The sequence below is a fragment of the Heptranchias perlo genome, chromosome 32, assembly GCF_035084215.1.
Source record: "Heptranchias perlo isolate sHepPer1 chromosome 32, sHepPer1.hap1, whole genome shotgun sequence".
Lineage (NCBI taxonomy): Eukaryota > Metazoa > Chordata > Chondrichthyes > Hexanchiformes > Hexanchidae > Heptranchias > Heptranchias perlo.
The window spans coordinates 22,906,864-22,929,180 of record NC_090356.1 but is presented as its reverse complement, the minus strand read 5'-3'; the positions used below and the strand labels follow the sequence as shown (position 1 = coordinate 22,929,180).

At 48.2% G+C, this 22,317-nt stretch overlaps 1 protein-coding gene across 1 annotated transcript in view; it reads right to left on the bottom strand.

Annotated features, from left to right (window-relative positions):
- Positions 1 to 691: 691 nt before the first annotated feature.
- p3h1 (prolyl 3-hydroxylase 1) overlaps positions 692 to 22,317 on the bottom strand; it is a 36,133-nt gene continuing 14,507 nt past the window's right edge. Inside the window, exons 8-15 of the mRNA XM_067970629.1 lie at positions 21,731 to 21,852; positions 20,538 to 20,665; positions 17,146 to 17,241; positions 12,683 to 12,833; positions 10,510 to 10,627; positions 8,642 to 8,717; positions 6,651 to 6,791; positions 692 to 6,157 (exon numbers count right to left, since the gene is read on the bottom strand). Of these exons, the coding sequence (XP_067826730.1) occupies positions 5,798 to 6,157; positions 6,651 to 6,791; positions 8,642 to 8,717; positions 10,510 to 10,627; positions 12,683 to 12,833; positions 17,146 to 17,241; positions 20,538 to 20,665; positions 21,731 to 21,852 (1,192 nt within the window). The 3' untranslated portion in view covers positions 692 to 5,797. The remainder of the gene's footprint in view (positions 6,158 to 6,650; positions 6,792 to 8,641; positions 8,718 to 10,509; positions 10,628 to 12,682; positions 12,834 to 17,145; positions 17,242 to 20,537; positions 20,666 to 21,730; positions 21,853 to 22,317) is intronic.

Genomic DNA, 22,317 nt, shown 5'->3' with positions numbered 1-22,317 from the left:
GAGTGGGTGTGAGGGGTGATGTGACAGAGTAGTGTTGGCTGTGCAGAAGGAGATGTGGGGTGGGGGCAGTGATGTGACAGATGGAGTGTAGGGGAATGAGTAAGTGTACTCACTTTGGCTGACCTACTGAGGTCATTGGAGCACCTCCTGCACTGTATGCAGGTGGGCAATATGTTGGTGGTACAGGTTACCTCCTCTGCCACCTCGAGCCAGGCCTTCCTGGTGGCAGATGCAGGCCGCTTCCTCCCGCCCGCCGGGGGGAAGATCTCTGTCCTCCCCCTCCTCCTCACCCCATCTAATGATACCTGGAGTGAGGCATCATTAAACTGGGAGCAGCCTTCCCCCTGGGCTGCTCCATGCTGTAATTTTTGCTATTTGTTGCAGCATCTGTCAGTGGAGGACTGCCCCTTTAAATAGAGCTCCTCCAGCTGACAGACCTTACTGCGCATGCGCAGCCCGCCCGATGCGCAGATCAGCAGCGGGGAACCCGGAAGACCAGGTAAGTGAATCCAATCAGCCTACGATTGCGCGCGGGGAGCTGACTGATTTCGCCGGGCGCGTTACCCACACGCCCAATAGCCCCCCTGCCGTGAACCCGCAGCCCTGGTAACATCGAGCCCTATGTCTTTTTAAAATGAGCAAGGATGGCAAGTCTGTTTAGACAAGTAACAAATAAGAGTTCACACTGAGCTACACAGCAAAAAAGTACCATTTATTTGTGAATAAAACTCCACAAGTGCTCAGTACAGAAACATTGACAGATTATGCACCTGAACATTGGGACATTTAGATAAAAAACAAGGCAAGTGGTGACAGACTTGCACTGTAGTGTCACGTTGTATTTGTGTTACTGAAAACAGCAGTAAGTATAAATAACACAAGTATCAGGACCATTGAGAGACAGCAGGACAGACCTGGTCAAGGAAGTGTTTAAATTTTTGCCATATTTAGTGTGGAGCATGAAATATATTCTCAGTTCCTGGGGAGTAGCAGGCTATTGATTTTAAAGTCTGACTGTTACACTGAGGGGACATTCTGTGAAATTGTACCCTGTTTTGGAACTACACTGGTAACACATAACAAAATGTAAAAATTTGATGTAATTTTTTCCCAATTTTCTCCCCTCGTCTCCTGAAGGTGTTGACTCTTCCACCATGGAGAGCATCACAATCATGCCCGGTTACTGGATACCGATCAGGAGCAGGAATCTTAGTTGCCTTATTTTGCTCCCTTAGCCCCTGCGACCACAGGGAGCACAAAATACTTTATCAGCTACTGCAAGGTCAGTATGCTGGTTTCAATGCTCTCGCAACACACAAAAAGGGCCAGGTGTAGGCCAGAGGCCCAACCAACAATCCTCGGGCCCCCTGCAACACCTGAGCCCCACCAATCATGGCTCAAGGGCACTGAGGCTGAGTGTAACATCTGAACTACTGCCCGAATGAGATCAACTAACTCAGCATAGACTGGGAATCAAACTAGGGAGCTTCCTGGCCTGTGTGGCTCAGTATCACTCTGGACAACGCACTTACTGCCTGAGTCATCAGAGCAGCATACAAACTAGTTCAAGGAGAGGATTAAGTAGTGTCATTATAGGTCACAGTCAGGTGTGGACGTGGTGCTCAGCTTGGAAACATAGAGAATAGGAGCAGAAGTAGGCCATTCGGCCCTTCGAGCCTGCTCTGCCATTCAATATGATCATGGCTGATCCTCTATCGCAGTACCATATTCCCGCTCTCTCCCCATACCCCTTGATGCCTTTTGTGTCTAGAAATCTATCCAGCTCCTTCTTAAATATATTCAGCTTACGGGCAATGAGCTGCGACATACACTAAACAAACATGTCACGTGACTCAAAACAAAGTGATACATTTTATTTGGTGGTCTGTGAGCATGAGGCACACCGGCTGGGTGGGCTACGTTAATAGTGACGGCGTCTCGACCCTGCTGTTGGGGTTTGATGCGACACCGAAAACAGCCACGGTCGATAGAATTCGTTTCAAGTCTGACAAACACCCAGCTCCCCCCCGCTGGATTCATTAGTAAATACCCAACCTGTAGTCCCAAAGCCCTGTGCAGTGCCTGAGTCCCAACCAATCTGACCCTTGAAAGCCAGGCACCTCAGATCGATTTGCACTTGAAGCTTTTATTCACTGGTTGGCCCTGTTTGTATGTTGTGGGCCTGGAGGTTTGGAGGTTTAGTGCTGTTACCTCATTAGTGGGTAAATGCTACGTCACAGCACCAGGGTCTGTTAGCATCAGCAACTTGAAACTTTATACAAACTAATAGGAGCGGGGATTTAAATTTTATCAGTAGCCCTCAAGGCTCCAAGGTACCTACCTACATGGCCCATGGAGACAAACAACTTGGACACCCTTGGTGCAGAGCATTCCCCAGACCAGCTGTCCCGAGCTAATTTAATGCTAATATGTAGGCAGTTTTGTGCCTTGGGCCCAGGCTTACCTGATTGACTCTTTCCAATTTAACTTCTCGTCAGACCTTCACAGTCAGAGGAGACCTCAGTCTCGACTGGATCTGAATTCAGACCAGGAAAGTCAAGGCTTCGTCAAATGGCTCAAGTGGTGAAGGGACTGATAGCCGAGGCACACACGGCACAGCGTTCTCACGTTCAATCCCTGGTCTGTGCTGAGTGGACTGTTCGCTGCAGGGAAGGCACTAGGAGTGTGGCACTTGGCTTCCTGAAGAGGAAAGTCACCCAGGCTTCTGCCTCCTGACTACTATTGAGTAATCCCTGCTGGAAAAGTGTGTGTGAGTGAGTGAGAGTGCAGCTGTATGTGTATGAGGGTGTGAATGTGTTTGTGTGTGTGTGTGTGTGTGTGTGTGTGTATGAGTTTTTCCGCTGATGAGGGAGTCTAGGATAAGGGGACATAACCTTAAAATCAAAGCCAGGCCATTCTGGAGAGAAGTTAGGAAACACTTCTTCACACAAAGGGTGATGGAAGTGTGGAACTCTCTCCCACAAAAAGCAGGAGATGCTAGCTCAGTTAATAATTTTAAATCTGAGATTGATAGATTTGTGCTAGCCGAGGGTATTAGGGGATATGGAGCCAAGGTGGTTGGATGGAGTTAAGGTACAGATCAGCCATGATCTCACTGAATGGTGAAATGGGGGGGCTGAATGACCTACTCCTGTTCCTCTGTTTCTATGAGTGTGTGTGAGAGTGTGTATGTCTATATGTGTAAGAGTGCATATGTTCAATAAGGATGGGATTCGGCTTGGTTGTGGTGTCCTCTGCAATTGGATAGCCTGTTGACTGTCATTGTCTAAGCCCACACATGAAGCAAAGTGAAGTACTGGGGAGGGGCTGTTGAGGAGCAGGAGGGAGGATGGATGGGGGAGGAATTAGCAGAAAAAGAGGGTGGGAGAATGATCCAGGATGGTCCCAGGTCCAATCCCTAGTCTGTGCTGTGCAGTCTTAGCTGACCTATCCTTGGCCCCCTCCCATTTCTCATCTACATGCTGCCCCTTGGTGACATCATCCGAAAACATGTCCTATTCCAAGTGTGCACTGACGACACACAGCTGTACCTCACACCACCACCTCCCTCGGCCCCTCACCATCTCTGATTTGTCACACTGCTTGTCCGACATCCACTACTGGATGAGCAAAAGCTTCTTCCAACTAAATATTGGGAAGACTGAAGCCACTGTCTTTGGTCCCTGCCACAAACTCCGTTCCCTAGCCACCGTCTCCATCCCTCTCCCTGGCCACTGTCTGAGGCTGAACAGACCTTTCGCAACCTTGGCGTCCTATTTGACCCTGAGATGAGCTTTTGACCACGTATTCGCTCCATCACCAATTCCACCTACTTCCACCTCCATAACATCGCCTGTCTCCGCCCCTGCCTCAGCTCATCCCTCCGCGGCCTCGCCCCTCCCTATCTCTGTAATCTCCTCCAGCCCTACAACCCTCTGAGATCTCTGCGCTCCTCCAATTCTGGCCTCTTGCGCATCCTCGATTTTCATCGCCCCACCATTGGCGGCCGTGTCTTCAGCTGCCTAAGCCGTAAGATCTGGAATTCCCTCCCGAAACCTCTCGGCCTCTCTCTCCTCCTTTAGGACCATCCTTAAAACCTACCTCTTTGACCAAGCTTTTGGTTACCTCTCCTAATATCTCCTTATGTGGCTCGGTGTCAAATTTTGTTCGATAATCGCACCTGTGAAGCGTCTTGGGACATTGTACTAGGTTAAAGGCGCTATATAAATGCAAGTTGTTGTTGTTGTTGATCTCAATGATGAGGCAATGGGGCACTACAGTTAGCTTCAGACATCCTAGGGTAGGGAGGTCACTAGTAACCAGTGGCCCCGCCTGGGAGCACATCCATATGGTGCCAGATAAGGACAGAATCAGGCCCAGCCTGAGCCCAACTGCCCAGGCCACGCATGCTGAATTGTCCATCGCCTGAGATAGTAGGTTGCCAACAACCTCTGAGACTGTAACAGTTCATCGAGAAGATTACAGGAAGTTTCAGGGACTGTAAACAAGCATGGTGTTGCATGAATAAGAATTATTTGCATGTTGGAGCACACAGTCTGTGTGAGATAAGCAGTCTGTCGCTCCTACCTATCGGCACGTGCACCAACATCAGAGGTCATCTAAGGTTTAAAAGCTGTGCCCTTCAGTGCTTCCCCCTGTGGCTCAATTGGTAACTGCACCGTGCAGTGAGCCATAGAGACCAGAAAGATCCTAAATTCACAACATAGTCTGTGCTACAATTGTCCGCCGTGCATTTGGCACAAGCCAAGTTCGGGGGAATACCAGGGCTCCTACTCCTGATTGTCACCAAGTGACCATTCCCCCACTGGAATGTGCATATGAAGAAAAGGTCAGGCCGTGGCAAGATTGGGGTGGGCTGTGATGCTCCCTCCAGTGGAATAGCTTGCCAACACTCACTGCCTAAGCTCACACCTGAAGAAAGGCCTCCTGGAGAAAGCACTGGAGGGTGGACAGCGGGCAAGGAACAACACACCCCGGCAAGAATCAGCACCTCCTGCCGAGGGAGGGAGGAAATTGGAACAAGGGAATAGACAGTATAACACAACAGAACAGAGTGACTGAGAGACACTGGCTAGTGCGCACGCAGCTCCCTTTAGAAGCTGGAGGAATACAGGACAATACAGTAGAAATCTTCCCCCATTAAAGAATACTGTTTACAAATGGGACAGGCTGGATGGACCAGAAGGCCTTTTCCTGTCTATCGTCATTCGTATGTAAATACTTTTGAGCGCCAACTGATGATATCTGTATGAATCCACTTTTACTTCACAACACCGTTGCCTCACTAAATGTGTGAACACTGCAAAACCTGGAGTGGATCCAGCGCATGGCACTGGGTGTCAGTAGCCCAGACTGTTCCAACGATACTTGAGGTTGGACAGATGACATGGATCTTAGTTGCCCCGAAGGGTTGCATATTATTGGCTGGAAACAACTCTGAGCATTTGCACACGATGTTTTCACGCTATGAGAGGGACTTGCTGTGCGGTGATGACAGATCAAATGTCATCATGTTTGATCTACAAGGCCCATAGTGTGGGGACATCACCGAGGGTGAACGGGTGGGGGAGAAGATGAGATAAGTCAGGAAGTAAGATTAGAAGGTGTCAAGCTTGGGGTTTCAAAGCCTGTAGACTGAGGGAGGTAAGGCGTTCCATAGTTTTGAGGTCCTAAATTGGAACACTGTTATCAGAAGCAACTAAAGAGCAAAACAAACGGGCTTTATATCAGACTGAACTGAACAGTAATGCCCCATTGTGTGCACTTGGAAGTAGTATTACAACTCTTGCTTTGTAGGGCGCTCGTTCAGAGCTGCTGAGGCCTTTTGATCTAAAACAGGAGGTGGTGTCTCCTGAGAGGAGTCTGATGTGTTTATTGTGGAGGAGTCGGACACCGGGACTCCTTCTCTCTCTGCCAGTTGCCCTTTCGCCTCAGTCTGTTCCGACCTGGCTCCTCCATCGGATTCTGCGGCATTTGCCGACTCCTTGGTCTGTCGCTCGCTCTTGGACTCGGTGGCCGAGGCCTCAGTCGGCTTGTGATCGTCAGGACCAGGCCCTTTGATTTCCCCCTCGTCGTGCTGCAGCTCCTCCTCCGCCCCAAACAGCATCTTCATCAAATCATCTGCCTCAATCCTCTCCTGTGTGGCACAGAGTGAGTGAGAGCGCTGTTAGCACGGTTGGACACTTATCGGAACCAGGATGAGGCCCCAACCTCACTCCGTAATGGCAAAGAGTCCAGCTTAAGGCCACCCTCCTTTCCAATTCCCTCACCCCCACCCCACTCCCCCTCCTGAAGGTGGTGACCTAAACTGAGCCAGTTCCACAGGTCCTGGTCGCCCAATGCCCACTGCAGCACAATCAGCCACTAGTGTGTCTTCCCGGGATTGGACAGCTCCACCATCAACTCGTTGGGCGAATTGTTGGCCCACTCATGTAGGTGCTTTGGGACACAAGGACCACCGGAATGGCTGAGGAGGGAAGGGAACTAAAAATGGTGGGGGAGGGGTCACTCCCCCAGCACCGTGCTCCCCTCCCCCATGCTCCCCTTCCCCAGCACCATGCTCCCCTCCCCCAGATTAGATTACCAGGATTCTACCGTATTCTGCAATGAATCTCTGCAAAGTGTCGTACCCGTTCCTTCTGCCGCGGGTCCAGGGTGAACCAGATCGCCATCCCGCATCGCTGCCCTTTGGTCACGGCTTGTACCCCATGCGGATTCTCAGCCCCCGAGGAGAAGCCCACCACTCGACCACACTTCGGTTTCACCGTCGCCTGGACGGGGAAAGATAGTTGGAAATAGTTTCAACAAGTCTTAACATATTTCAGTTGAGGAACTGAGGTGAAGGGTCAAGGGCCATAGTGCGGGATACCACCTCAAGATCGAAAAGAGGAAGGGAGAGGATGAGATAAATCAATCAGAAGTAAGCAGGTGACGCCAACCTTGGGTTTTAAAAGTCTGTAGATTGTAGGAAGAAGGGAAGACTTGGGGGAGAAGAGAAGTAAACTATTCCACAGCTCTGAAGTCCTGGGAAAGAAAGAGTTAAAATGGGAGACAGTGCAATGGGTCTTTATTTCAACACAGGGAGAAGGAAGAGTGTGCAGGAACAAGCATTAAAAGGAGCAATGACCATAGTAGCATTGATAAATTAGAGTGAAGAAATGATGTAATGGAGAGCAAGAGGTCAGATGGCAAAGGTGAGATAGGCATAGCCTATCAGATGACAGCCTTTTCTTGTGTCCTATCAGGAGTACGAGAGAGGTATAGAAGAACCTCCCCAGATAGGAGAAGAGGAATCAAGTCTTGGATGGACTTGGGCTTTACAGGGAGTTGAGTTAGTGAGTGGAAAAGAAATGTTTGACAAGAAAGAGAAAACCAAGCTTCTTGGAGGTAGGGTTAGCGATGGAAGAGATGTGGGAATTCCATCTGAGATCAGAGAAGTTGGACCAGATCTTGCTAGAGTCGGGCATCTCAAGGTGTCCCCCATCAGTTAGACTTTTCTCTGCACCCTTGATCTCAAAATGTTTTTGTGCCGTAACTTGCTGAAAGTGCGAGCTGATAACAGCGCAGCAAGGGCAACGGGGCATCTGAGACCTTATTGAACGACGAGACCAACAGTCTATCTCCTTAATCAATGGGATTAAAGGATTGAGAAAGAAACAGAGGAACGACGGAGCAGGAGGGTGAATTAGAGTCAAATGAGGAACAGAAAGAGAAATAAAGGGGAAAATAAAAATTGGTTAAAGAGAGAGAAAAAAGACACAGAAAGGAAAAGTAAGAAAAACATTTAAAATTTGACAATTTTAAAATCTCTAACAATTGACTATGTGCAGGAACGAGATTGAACACTTTACATTGTTCCCATTCTGGGCTAGAAAGGTTGATTGACATTGCATTAATAATTGTCACGTTGTTAAAAATGTACTTACGCTCTTAATTACCAGACTTAACTTTCTGTGGCGAGTTTAATGGGCAATTAATATGCAAATCCAGTAAGTTCTTAAAAATAACGGGGAGGATAAGGGCAAGATGCTGTTCGTGAGAAGCAAATGGCGGAATGGCGTGAATCGACCAGCAAGTTCACTGTGTATCTCGTCATCCCCTGAACGTTCTGGCCGATTTGCCCTTTAATAACGGCGTGCGTCGTTAACACGCCGTTATCTTCCGAGCAAGAACCGGCCTACCGAGAACAAGAATAGGTTCTTATACATTAATATGAATCCATCACTACTAATGGATGTCAGCTGAATTAAATACCAAGGTAATTCTCTTACAAGCACCGGACTTAAAACAAAAGCCTTAGCACTTCCGCCAACCCGCTCAGGATGGTGGGAGTGCAGCGGAGTGGGATTTCCATCTATTGCGTAGGCCTCGCCTGGACTCTGTCCAAAATCGGGGTCATTAGAACATTCGGGGCAGGTAACATTTGTAGAGACGTAGCAGAGGTGCCCGTCCCACTATGCCAACGGAATCTCGGAGCAGCACCTGGCCGTTGTGGGGGGAAGGGAGAAGCCAATCCCCAGAACTAATAGCCCTCACCTTGATGAACAGAAATAACATTTCTTAAAAAATGTACATCATCAAAACAAATAAAAAAGCAAATGATAAATAAATTAAAACTTACTGTAATCATTTTAGCATCAATTTCTGTGAAAATGAAGTCCCCACCTTCAAAGTCGTGGTTTAAATAAAGGATAGCGCTAGAAAAGTACACAATCTTTGATCATTAAGAATCTGTAACAAACACTTGTCAGCATTCACAAACAACAGCTGAGGGTTTATTGTCATTCCCTGTGGCCATGATGGAGATGCTGGCTCAGTCCTCCCATTCTAGCCCAAGGATGCTGAGACCAAATATAAAACCCCGGCTGAGGTCGGCTGATTCAGGACAGAACAGGGATTGAGCCCGAGGCCTTCCCACTTCACACATCTCAGCTACTCACCGCTGTAATCCGCTGAACCGCTGGCACATGGTGATGCCACGCAGTGCACTGATCGCTGAGCCAACGGAGAGCTGGCATGAAAAATATTTTGTGGAAACTGTATCGTTGTGTAGAGTCCATCATCACAAACAACACAAAAGTGAAAGAGTTACAATCACACTCTGGGGAAAGTGGGATCTTATTTTCAACTTATTCAGCACAATACGAGGGTTTAATCTCCAACAACAACTTACATTACGTGGTGCATTTAAGGTAGCAAAATGTCCTAAGGCGCTTCACAGTTGGGGGTTCCAACCCAAGCAGGAGTTGGGTGGGGGGTGCGAGGGTAGGCGGCTGAAGGCAGAATCCACAACCTCATCCAACTCGTTAGGAATTGGACAGGTTTTCCAGGAACACAATCCGAATGTGGAAAGAATCACCCAGGGGATTGTTAACTGACCATAACGCACAACTCGCAGGCACTGAGGGTTCGAGGTTACATTATCTCACTGCTCTTCCCTGGGTAGTTACTGCTCATCACATGGGAACAGTTACCAGGCTGCCCGCTCACATCCTTGGTTCTGGTGAGGGTAGGACCAGTGGTTCTCCCCCTTCACCCGTGGTCCTTGGGAGACCTGTTGCTCCTCCGTGTTCCATTGTTGGCCGAGCTGGAATTTGGTGCCACTCCCTCCTGTTCGCTTACTCCCCAGAGGAAGAAGCAAGGGAAGACTATTTGGAGGCAGAGTAATCCCAGTTTTTGCGCAGTGAGTGAAAGGGCCCTATTAAAATAAAACCCATTTAATAAAATTATGGATCATATGTTTTTTTTCCCCCTCTCCCTGTCCAGAAGCACCTGCCCTCACTTGGCAGGTGGCCACAGTAACATCACTAAAATCAGCTCATTGTGTGGGGAACTATCTTACACCCTCCATAAACTTCAGTTCATCCAAATCTCTGCTGCCCGTATCCTAACTCGCACCAAGTCCCATTCACCCATCACCCCTGTGCTCGATGACCTACATTGGCTCCCGGTCCACCAAGGCCTCATATTTAAAATTCTCATCCTTTTATTCAAATCCCTCCATAGCCTCGCCACTATCTATCTCTGTAACCTCCTCCAGCCTTACAATCCTCCAAGATCTCTGCACTCCTCCAATTCTGGCCTCTTCTGCATCCCCAATTTCCTTTGACGCATCATTGGTGGCCGTGCCTACAGCTGCCTAGGCCCTACAATCTGGAATTCCTTCCCTAAACCTCTCTGCTTCTCTCTTCTCGTTTAAGACCCTCCTTAAAACCTACCTCTTTGATCAAACTTTTGGTCATCTGTCCCAGTAACTTCTTATGTGGCTCGGTGTCAAATTTTGCCTGATAACGTTCCTTTGAAGCACCTTGGGACGTTTTACTAGGTTAAAGGCGCTATATAAATGCAAGTTGTTTTTGATGTTGAAACCGTGCTGCGGTGTTCCTGAGAGTGATCCTTGAGGAAGACATTGCTTGGGATTGTGACCCTTGACAAAGTGTTAGTGAGTCATACCCTTGCAGGGCAGGCACTGACTTGGTTTAGTTTTACCTGTAATCTCGCTCGGTGTAGGCCGGGTGCTCCTTCCGACACTCCAGTGCCTCCGAGTTTAATATGCAGTTGTCAACATGGATTGAGTGGCTCAGATCAGCGCGTTTGTCCTGGATTCCTAACGGAGGGAACGAGAAACCAAAGGATTCTAATTTAATATCCCACAGAAACCTGGATCGTGAACAACTTATCGGTGAGACAAAACAGGAAAGACACAGTCAATTCTGGAAATCTGAGACAAGAACAGGAAATGCTGGAAATACACAGCAGGTCCATCAACATCTGAAAGGAGAAAAGACAGGTTATCACTTCGGGATATATAAGACAGCAAATGGTACAAAAATATAAATCCATGGCATTACTTCAAATTAAACTCTGACCGTAGATCAAGGGGGCACAGAGTTAAACTGGCGAGAGGTAACTTGAGGGCCTGATGTCACAAATACAGGAATGCACTTCTGGGAAGGATAGTAGAGACAAAACCCCTGGAAACATTTAAGAAGCTGTTGGATGTTGTTATGGGCAAACGTAGGGCCCTTCTGGATGGGCCGAATGGCCTCCTTCTCCTTTATCTGCCTTATTTCCTCTTTCAGATGCTAACAGAGCAGCTGTGTACTTCCAGAATTTTCCATTTTTGTAACAACTTATTGACATTAATGGCTCAATGTTCATCCAGTTACTCCATATAGAATGTGAAAATAGTCCTTCATGTCTCCCCACGGCTCAGTTGGTAAATGCATTGCCCAGAGAGGTACATAGGAACATTAGGAATAGGAATAAGTCATTCGGTCCCTCCGGCCTGTGCCGCCATTCAATTAGATCATGGCTGATCTGTACCTCAACTCCATTTACCTGCCTTAGCTCCATATCCCTTGATACCCTTATCCAACAGAAATCTATAGAACTCAGTCTTGAAAGCTCCAATTGTCTCAGCATCCACAGCCTTTGGGGAGAGAGAATTTCACATTAGCACCACCCTTTGTGTGAAAAAGTGCTTCCTGATTTCCCTCCTACATGGCCTGACTCTAATTTTAAGAGGATGCCTCCTCATTCTTGATTCCCCCACCAGAGGAAATAGTTTCTCCCTATCTACCCTAACAAACCCTTTTAATATTTTAAACACATCGATCAGATCACCCCTCAATCTCCAATGCTCAAGGGAATACAAGCCAGGTTTATGCAACCTGTCCACTATACAGACCAAAAGGTCCCATGTTTTATTCCTGGTTTAAACTGAGTTGGATAATCTCCTGTAGCATGAAACAGGGATGATACAATTGCCTTCAGTGCCCCTGGGATGGGGAGGGGAAAGGGAACAAAATCAGCCAAGGTTTCTGCTCCTAGGAAGTGCATGTATGTGGGTGTTGGGTGAGGATAGGATCCAACTTGGCTGTGATGCTCCCCCTGTTTGAATAGCCTGCCGATGCTCACTGTCTAGCTTCACACGTAAAGAATGGGCAGGTGGGTGCACTAATAGAAGGTGGTTGGTGACCATATCCTGTGATATAGCCAATGACCTCAGGAGAGAAATGGAGTGAACTGAAGAGTGCAAAGAAAGCCACTATATACAGAGACCAACAGCCAAATCTGTGATAGGCACGATCCATCCGGGTATATCCATGGAGAGTTGAGGGCGGGGTGTAGGACTGCACAGCACTGTCATTATCTGGTGGTTCAGCAGTTAACAGTATCCAGAAACTGAATACTTAAGCTATCCAGATGCCCTCACACCCAGGGAAGTTCGCTTTGGTATACATACCCTTCCCTCAAACTGAGTACCCCTCCGTGCTCCCAACTCTGTGCATTTCCCACCCACCATTCCCATCTTCTCTGCATGTCCTCACCAGAGGCAGATTAGATTCCCCTCTATATGGTGCCTCCTCAAACCATAGGCCCAGTCTCCTTATACTCCCAGTCCAGGTAAAATATAAATGATGACAAATTACTACTGTATATTACATATACATTATACGTATACGTTCCTACATTACCACAGTGACTACACTTCAAAAGTACTTCATTGGTTGTAAAGTGCTGTGGGAGGTCCTGAAGTTGTGACAAGTGCTATAGAAATGTCACATGGCATAAACCGAAAATAAACTTGCAGCAAGAAGAGAAACATGTCCCCCCCTCCCCTCCCCGGCCCACCTAAAGCTAATACAAAGATCATTACCTTCCACAGCAGTCCGACAGACGAGGTGCGTGTAGGAGAAGTAGAGCGGGTTTTCCAGTCGGAAGTAAGATTCAACGATCCTTCGAACTTTCTCACTGATGTCGTAAAACAGCTTTGATGTTTTAAGTGGGATTCTGCCTTGCTGACTGAGCTGTCAGAGGACACATTGTTGTAAATGAAAGAGAAAAGCAGAAAAGGGAAATGGTGTCCCAGCAGTTAATTCAAAACAGGAGCACCAGTCCTCAATGAACATCATTCACTTCCAGTTCTCAGCAGAAAACTGGATGATGCAATGACTTGGAACACCAGATCATGCAAGTATAAAATGTTTGGTGACTACTGCAATAAAAACAAATAATTGGTTAAAGGCTTAAATTCATCAATTAATATGCCCCCTATTAGTCAACGTTAATTTTGTTTTACTTCTTTTCCAATTTTCCCTTCTCCTCTCCCTGAAATAACTGATGTTATTCTGATGGCCTATCTACTTTGATCTGGGGTGTTTCTAAACCTGTCTGTGGAATTGCATTGGTGCTGCTGGATTTCCCCATGTCTCCAGTTCCCTGTTTGGATGCCTATTTCCACACACACTGGCAGTAACAGGGGCTTGTGGGGTTTGGTGCCAGCATTACGTTTATCAGAGACTGGAGGGAACCGTTTTGGACTTTTTATTATTTTTGTTTTGGAGCAGTTTAAATATTGGTGTGAGTCAAATATTGCACTGCTAGTTATTTACTGTACTATTTTACTTATGTGTAATTATATTCCTTGTAAATAAATTCAACTGTTAGCTTTAGCCTGAATGACACAGTCTGATAGTATGGTGCTTATTTTTGTTTTCACGTGGACAGGAGTGTGCGTATGGGTCTCCAGTGCTTAATACTGTGGTTAAAAGGGTAAATGCAAGACTGGTGAGTGAGGTCGTGCTGATTCAGTTTATAACCGTGCTGAATCATTTTATCAATTCTTATTTCAAATTCAAGGTGATTGAGTTGTCTACCAACTTCAATAATGGGATAGAAAGATATGGGCAGAAAGGCTCGTATTACCACTTATAAAGGGTTACTGTGTCATCCAAAGTCATCAAAACAATCTCCCAAACTCATACCTCCCAAACATATGACCTCCACCACATAGAAGGACAAGGGTAGCAGGCACATGGGAACACCACCACCTCCAAGTTCCCTCCAAGTCACATACCATCCTGACTTGGACATAAATCGCCTTTCCTTCATCGTCACTGGGTCATAACTCCCTACCTAACAGCACTGTGGGAGTACCTTCACCACACGGACTGCAGCAGTTCAAGAAAGCGGCTCACCACCACTTTCTCATGAGCAACTAGGGATGGGCAATAGATAGCTAGCGAGGCCCATATCCCAAAAATTGATTTTTAAAAACAGATTATCTGGTCATTTGTCTTATTGCTGTTTGCGGGACCTTGCTGTGCACAAATTACCTGCCATGTTTCCTACATTACAACAACGACTACACTTCAAAAGTACTTCATTGGCTGTGAAGCATTTTGGGACGTCCTGTGGTTGTGAAAGGCGCTATATAAATGCACGTTCTTTCTTCTGTTCACGTTTAGAATTAACGGACAGCAAAGATATTCATATTGCAAATGGAGTGATTCACGCTGCCAACAGCATATATGTGTAAATTTAAAATGTTACCCAAAACTCAGAAACCTAGGTAAAGAGAACTGGTGAGAGAAATAGAAATGTATCAACTTTGTAGTTAGGGGAGTGAACATAAGGGAAGATGTCCCTGAGGCTGTCCCAGGTTCAATGCATAACTTGGGCGCAGAAAATATCAGAAAGTCCTGTGAAGGAACTCACCCAGCTTTCCTTCCTTAGTTACAAAGAGATACAACAATTCATGTTAATAGATTATTTTCTGGGTGGTTCCTGGGGATTTCAAGGTATGCTGGATTGCCGAGGGGCACAGGATCCTGAGTCAATTGGATAAGCGGGTCGATCATTTTGTGACCTCAAGAGCCCCAGATACTAATGAGCGGGTGGGAAGTTAGAGGCCTCATGCTGATCAACTGGTGGCTGATTCCTTGAACCGGGTGATCAACCAGCACCGAGTGAGCCTGTGATGGTGCAGCCCAGATCATAGAGGAGTGATTCAAGAAGTTATGGATATAATAAGGTGGGACACGGAGAAAACAACTGGGGGGCCCAGAGTCTGGGACACGGTCAGGGAGACCAAGTGCCACCAGGAGGTGAGATTGTTGGTGTACAGCAACTCCCAATCTGGTGCAGTAATTAGGCCCAATCGCAGTAAACGAGTGGCCAACAGAAGGCTTGTAGGATATGGGATCTAGACTGATGCTGATGCATCCTTTTTTAATTAATTCTTGGGGTATGGGCATCGCTAGCAAGGCCAGCATTTATTGCCCATCTCCAGTTGCCCTTTAGAAGGTGGTGTTGGCCTTTCTTCTTGAACCTCTACAGTCCATGTGGTGAAGGTGCTCCCACAGTGCTGTCAGGTGGGGAGCTCCGGGATTTTGACCCAGCGACAATGAAGGAACGATTATATACATCCAGGTCAGGGTGGTGCGTGACTTGGAAGGAAACTTGGAGGTGATGGTGTTCCAATTAACTGTTGCCCTTGTCCTTCTAGGTGGTAGAGGTCCTGGGTTACTGCAGTGTATCCTGTGGATAGTACGTACTGCAGCCACAGTGCATCGGTGGTGGAGGGAGTGGATATTTAAGGTGGTAGATGGGCTGCCGATCAAGCGGACTGTTTTGCCCTGGATGGTGTCAAGCTTCTTGAGCATTGCTGCAGCTGCACCCATCCTGGCAAGTGGAGAGTTTTCCATCACACACCTGACTTGGACCTTTGGTCTGAGTGGTTTGGATGTCCTCGTACAAGAAACACAAAAAGTTAGCATGCAGTTATAGCAAGCAATTAGGAAGGCAAATGGCGTGTTGGCCTTTATTGCAAGGGGGTTGGAGTACAAAAGTAAGGAAGCCTTACTACAGTTGTACAGGGCTTTGGTGAGACCTCACCTGGAGTACCATGTACAGTTTTGGCCTTCGTATCTATGGTAAGATATACTTGCCTTAAAGGCAGCGTAACGAACATTCACCAGATTAATTCCTGGGATGAGAGGGTTATCCTATGAGGAGAGATTGAGTAGAAAGGGCCTATAATCTCTGGAGTTCAGAAGAATGAGAGGTGATCTCACTGAAACATATAAGATTCTGAGGGGGCTTGACAGGGTAGATGCTGAGAGGTTGTTTCCCCTGGCTGGAGAGTCTAGGATTAGGGGGCATAGTCGCAGGTTAAGGGGTCGGCCGTTTAGGACTGAGCTGAGGAGGAATTTCTTCACTCAGAGTTGTGAATCTTTGGAATTCTCTACCCCAAAGGACTGTGGATGCTCAGTCATTGAATACATTCAAGGCTGAGATAGATAGATTTTTGGACTCTCGGGGGATCAAGGGACATGGGGATTGGGCAGGAAAGTGGAGTTCGAAGATCAGCCATGATCTTATTGAATGGCGGAGTAGGCTCGAGAGGCCCTGTGGCCTACTCCTGCTCCTATTTCTTATGTTCTTAAGTTGTTGGTGTTGGAGAGACTTTGTGGAATCAGGAGATGAGCCTGACATGAGTTCACGTGTAGTGTGAGGCAAACAGCTTCGAGAAGGCAGAAGTGCCCACATTCATGGGACCCTGGAGGCAATAGATGTATCCTTGGCCTAAATGTGGCTACAAATTGGAGTTTTGGCATCCTGACTGAATGATGCAGTCCTGGGAGACGATATGAATGATGATGAATCTGTAGCTTGTGCAGATTATTGGCAGCAGGCTGGGGCTGGAAAACAGAGGCCGTACGATGCAGGATGAGCGCTGCTGGTTGTGGTGGATGCTGGCGTCATGGTGCAGGGGCAGGGGCTTCACCAGCCTGAACTCGTATTGGGATCAGACTGTGCGAAAGCAGGGGGCCCTGCTGCACTAACTCCCAGTACAGTGGAGGCGTGCGGAGTCGCAGCAAGTCACCTGCAGGTGGCTGCCCAAGGGAGCGTGGGATCTATGAGCAAATCATGGCTAATCTGGTGTGGTGGGCCTTTAGGTTTAGGGCAATCTCCGGTCTGTGTTGAATTCAATCAAAAATAAATGGTCTATAATTTGCCTCAGCTTGGAATGGCAGATAAATCAGACAGGCCTCCTGATTGCCATCCGGGGACTCCCGGCACGTGTGAAAATTCAGTGGGAACAGGATTGAGCTCAACTGTGATGGCCCCCATGGAAGAATAGCCCGCCCACATTCATGCGCAAACCCTACATGAAGAATTGTCACTTGGTCCTGGCCTGCAGAACCCTACCCCAGCAGGATTCAGCACCCTCAGAAGAGGAGGAGAAAAAATTGGGGGGTGGGGGGGGCGGTGGGGAGAAGGAATTTAGCACCTGCAAGGCAGGACTGTCCAAAAATAACTGTATGAAGTACTCACCTTTAATGCTTTGAGGACTGTTATGCCCTGGAATCGCTCGTTTGGTGTGTGAGGAGAGGGCTTCCCTTGGTAACCATCACCCATTGAAGCAGCAGCCTGGATATCCAGCATTATGAAATTAAGGATGTAACATTTGTTAGGAGTAGACGAAGACATTAAGCCCAACAAGCCTGTCCCTGTTTGATAGATCCTCCCATCCTCTCATCATTATCCCTCAATCCCATTAAATTGCCACTTAAACCCAGTTATACTGCCCACTTCACTGATAAGTTAGTCCACGGTACAGTGAGACCTGTATAAACAGACGCTCCCAAAAACTTAACACCTACAAAAAATGGACACTGTTGAGAGACACAAATAACTTACATGGTAAAATATACAAGAGGCACTCTAGAACCACGGACACCCGCAAATTATGAACTACGGACGGCCTTCAATGCCCCAAGCCCTTTTACAACTTAAAACGCAGGACTTAGCCAGTTGCAAAGCTGCTGTACCCGGAACTGTCACTGAGTCAGGATCACTGGCACTTCCCCTTGCAGCTTGCTTCCTTTCTGTCCCCAGATTCCCATGAGGTCAGTGTATGACGGTCAGCGCGAGGTAGCAGCGGGTTTTGTGAAATGGGGAGCTCTTTACCCAGCATCCACAGCGGCAGAGAAACCGCTCTATCTCTGGGATTGAATGCTTACACGGCTTGATCTACTTTTTACAGTACATACAACGCCCATTTTGAAAATAAGGACACCTGCAAAAAAAGGACAGCTGATGCCAATCCGTAAGGTGCCCCTAATTTACAGCTTTCACTGTATTATCAATATGTTTTGGGTGGAAATTTGCCCTCCGAGGCACCCAGCTCGTAACCCTTCTCCAGTCTTGAAAGTAGTTCCCATGTGTACTGAGTATTATCTCTGTACGAATGGGGGTCTTTCGATAGCCAGCAGGGTCCTCGGGAGGCAACGCAGTAGAGCTGACAACAGACACCGCCAGGCCTGCGTGATTCTCTCTCCGGCCGAGCCCATGGGCTGATCTACCTCAGTGCCCGGCAGTTAAACAATCGTCACGGTTAGAAGGGCATTCTGGTGGCGTGCAAATACCAAACCAGTTCTAGAATATTCTAGGCAGTCCTGTTCATCCATGCTGCTTCTTAAACATCACTAAAGTCAACAAGCTTAAAAATGAGCTGGCGTACACTCTTGAGTTATCAAGAAATTAAACTAGATCATAACACTGAAAGAAACAATGTGGCCATTTTAATAGATTTGAAATAGCCACTCCATGTTTACACTCCGCCTACCTCTGTGGTTGGGGAGGGGGTGAGCAGGGAAGCTGAGCAGGTAGGGAGCTGTCACTCCTTGGCGGGGTCAGGTGGGGAGCTGTCACTCCTGGATGGGGTCAGGTAAGGAGCTATCACTCCTGGATGGGGTCCGATGGGGAGTTGTCACTCCTGGGTGGGGTCAGGTGGGGAGCTGCCACTCCTGGGCAGGGTCAAGTGGGGAGTTGTCACTCCTGGGTGGGGTCAGGTGGGGAGCTGTCACTCCTGGGCAGGGTCAGGTGGGGAGTTGTCACTCCTGGGTGGAGTCAGGTAAGGAGCTATCACTCCTGGGTGGGGTCCGATGGGGAGTTGTCACTCCTGGGTGGGGTCAGGTGGGGAGCTGTCACTCCTGAGCAGGGTCAAGTGGGGAGTTGTCACTCCTGGGTGGGGTCAGGTGGGGAGCTGTCACTCCTGGGCGGAGTCAGGTGGGGAGTTGTCACTCCTGGGCGGGGTCCGATGGGGAGCTGGCCACTCCTGGGCCTGGTTAGGAGGAAGATGGCATTTTGCAAACCTCCTCCTTCACTGTCTAAAAACTCTGAAAAAAGTCAAAAAAAAGTTTGGAGTCTCTGCATTAGAACTAATAAATGAAAATGGAAAAAAAAATTCAAATTTTTTTAACGTCCCGATGATTTTTCTCCCGGGTTTGCTTGCAGCGGTGAGCAGATTAATCTTTCATTCCTGGAGACTCCAGGACAATCCTATAGGGTTGGCAACCTACTCCATTAAGGCTTCTTTGGCTGGATCTCACCTAAAAATGGCTTCCTGGTTTGAATTTGCATCTAGGCCTTCCCCCCGCACCCCCTCAAGAATCTTCCCCATCCCTAACTTGACTGCAGCCATTTGGTGACCTCTGACCCAACTTTCCTGTAGAGTCTACGGCGACAATTAAAAGGATTTTTTTCCATGATGGCCTCTATCTCCCTGTCGCTGAAATCGTCATCGATTTTATTTTTCTTAATGGGGAGCTGATTACTTCACTTGAATTGGAAGGGGAGCTGTCACTCCTGGGCGGGGTCAGGTGGGGAGCTGTCACTCCTGGGCGGGGTCAGGTGGGGAGCTGTCACTCCTGGGCGGGGTCAGGTGGGGAGCTGTCACTCCTGGGCGGGGTCAGGTGGGGAGCTGTCACTCCTGGGCGGGGTCAGGTGGGGAGCTGTCACTCCTGGGCGGGGTCAGGTGGGGAGCTGTCACCCCTGGGTGGGGTCAGGTGGGGAGCCGTCACTCCTGGGCAGGGTCAGGTGGGGAGCTGTCACTCCTGGGCAGGGTCAGGTGGGGAGCTGTCACCCCTGGGCGGGGTCAGGTGGGGAGCTGTCACTCCTGTGCGGGGTCAGGTGGGGAGCTGTCACTCCTGGGTGGGGTCAGGTGGGGAGCTGTCACTCCTGGGCGGGGTCAGGTGGGGAGCTGTCACCCCTGGGCAGGGTCAAGTGGGGAGCTGTCACTCCTGGGCAGGGTCAGATAGGGAGCTGTCACTCCTGGGTGGGGTCAGGTAGGGAGCTATCACTCCTGGGTGGGGTCCGGTGGGGAGTTGTCACTCCTGGGTGGGGTCCGGTGGGGAGCTGTCACTCCTGGGTGGGGTCAGGTGGGGAGCTATCACTCCTGGGTGGGGTCCGGTGGGGAGTTGTCACTCCTGGATGGGGTCCGGTGGGGAGCTGTCACTCCTGGGTGGGGTCAGGTGGGGAACGGTCACTCGTAGGTGGGGTCCGATGGGGAGCTGGCCACTCCTGGGCCTGGTTAGGAGGAAGATGGCATTTTGCAAACCTCCTCCTTAAGTGTCTAAAAATTCTGAAAAAAGTCAAAAATAGTTTGGAGTCTCTGTATTAAATATGTAAAGTTACAATCTCTGTTTTCTATCCAAAGAGACAAACCATCTGACTGTGTCTCTTTGGTTCCACCACTAGCTCACGTCCGGCTCCTTCTACTGACTCATCCACACTCTCCCCTGTTAATCTGCTTGGGGCAAAAATCAAAGCCCCTCTGACCTCGTTAACATCAAAGTGCTGCGTGGAGTAATTCAGTGCCCTTCGCACAGAGGTGAGGCACATGACATCAAACAGGACAAGATGGTGACTGGGAGGGTACTCACATTGGAGAGGTAGTGCAGTTCCTCACATTCCTTGTCCTTGATCACACCATCGAGCAACACTCGCTGCGTTCCATTCAAAAGCTTTGCATTCATTACAACCTGAACACCGTCATACAGCAAGGGACCCCCTAGAGCAGGACAAAGAAGTTTGGGAATATTTAGACAGCACATCACTGGGAAGGGTCAGGGATTAAGGCTGGAGGTGCTCCTATTGACAGCCAGCGAGTGAGGTTGTGTGACAGCACCCTGCAACGCTCGAAGGCAATGCGTATGAAGCAGTTAGACATTGGTTCGCACCCATAATTCCCTTACAGGATGAGCTCCTGATCTTAATATTTGATCCTAATATTTAAAACGGCAACAGTCACACACAGTAAGACACCCATCACCAAGTTTTACATATTAGGAGTGATTCCATGGTCCCGTGCTCCCAGAGCTGCGTTTACAGGGAGCACGAGTCTGAGATAAGAGAGAAAAAAAGAGAAAGAGATTCACGACCTCAAGATGTCCAAAAGCGCTTCACAGCCAATGAAGTATTTTTGAAGTGTACTCACTGTTGTAATGTAGGAAACGCAGCAGCCAATTTGTGCACAGCAAGCTCCCACAAACAGCAATGAGATAATGACCAGATAATCTGATTTAGTGATATTGGTTGAGGAACAAATATTGGCCAGGACACAGGGGAGAACTTCCTTGCTGTTCTTCGAACTCATGCCATGGGATATTTTACGTCCACCTGAGAGGGCAGACAGGGCATCGGTTTAACGTCTTATCTAAAATATGGCACCTCCGCCAGTGAAGCACTCCCTTGGTACTACACAGAAGTGCCCGCTTAGGTTATGTGCTCAAGTCTCTGGAGTGGGGCTTGAAACCATGCCTATCTGACTCAGGGGCAAGAGTGCTAGGCTGACACCTCGATATGTGCTATAACATTGTAGCCCCAATTCTCAGACCCATGGACCTTGTCAGCATGGCTCCCTGTTGGAAGCACAGGACTGCGGAATCACCCCATTGATTTCAATGGAAATGAAAGTTGGGTAGCTGAATCAATAGTGCAAAACAGGTGCTGTCGGCCAAATTCAAAATTACCCCCCCAAGTGTGGCAATGCTGAGGTAATATAGATCAGAACAACAAATTCACACCAGAAGCCAAAAACCACCAGCCACTGATCTTACCAACGCTGGATGCTTACCCTCTCTCACCAACTTCACAATATCAGCTGATTCCTTGGTCTTCTCATCTACCAGGTTCTCAATCTCTTTCATCAGGTTTCCAATTTCTTCAGTGATCCGAGCTGCAGTCTCTCGCTCCACCCTGTTTCAAGGACATTTTGTTTTAAAAGAACTGTGAGAGAAAGAATTTTTAAAAGGTTATAGGACGTTCTCCCTTCCTCTCCTGGAGGCACTGACCCATGTTGCAATAACGCTCTAGTAACTTCACTCATGGTATCAACTTTCACTTTCGAGCCTTCCCAGTGAGTGTTGTCCAGCTGTTTGACCATTTGTGTCAGGGTATGGATATTACAGCTGGGCCTAATCCTTTCCTAATCCACCCTCCATATACTAGTATTTTCCAGGAGTCACTGGAGACCAGACTGATTTTTACCCACCTCTCTTGTCCAGGGACTGTAGTACTATAATGTCCTATCATCAGCCTGGCTGAAATCAGCTAACCCGGCACAGGCCGAGGATTGAAAATGAGACCTTTCTGCTCTGTGTGGCTCAGTACCAGTAAGCCAGCACGGGAGTATGAAAACAATTTGAAAAAAAACACAAAACC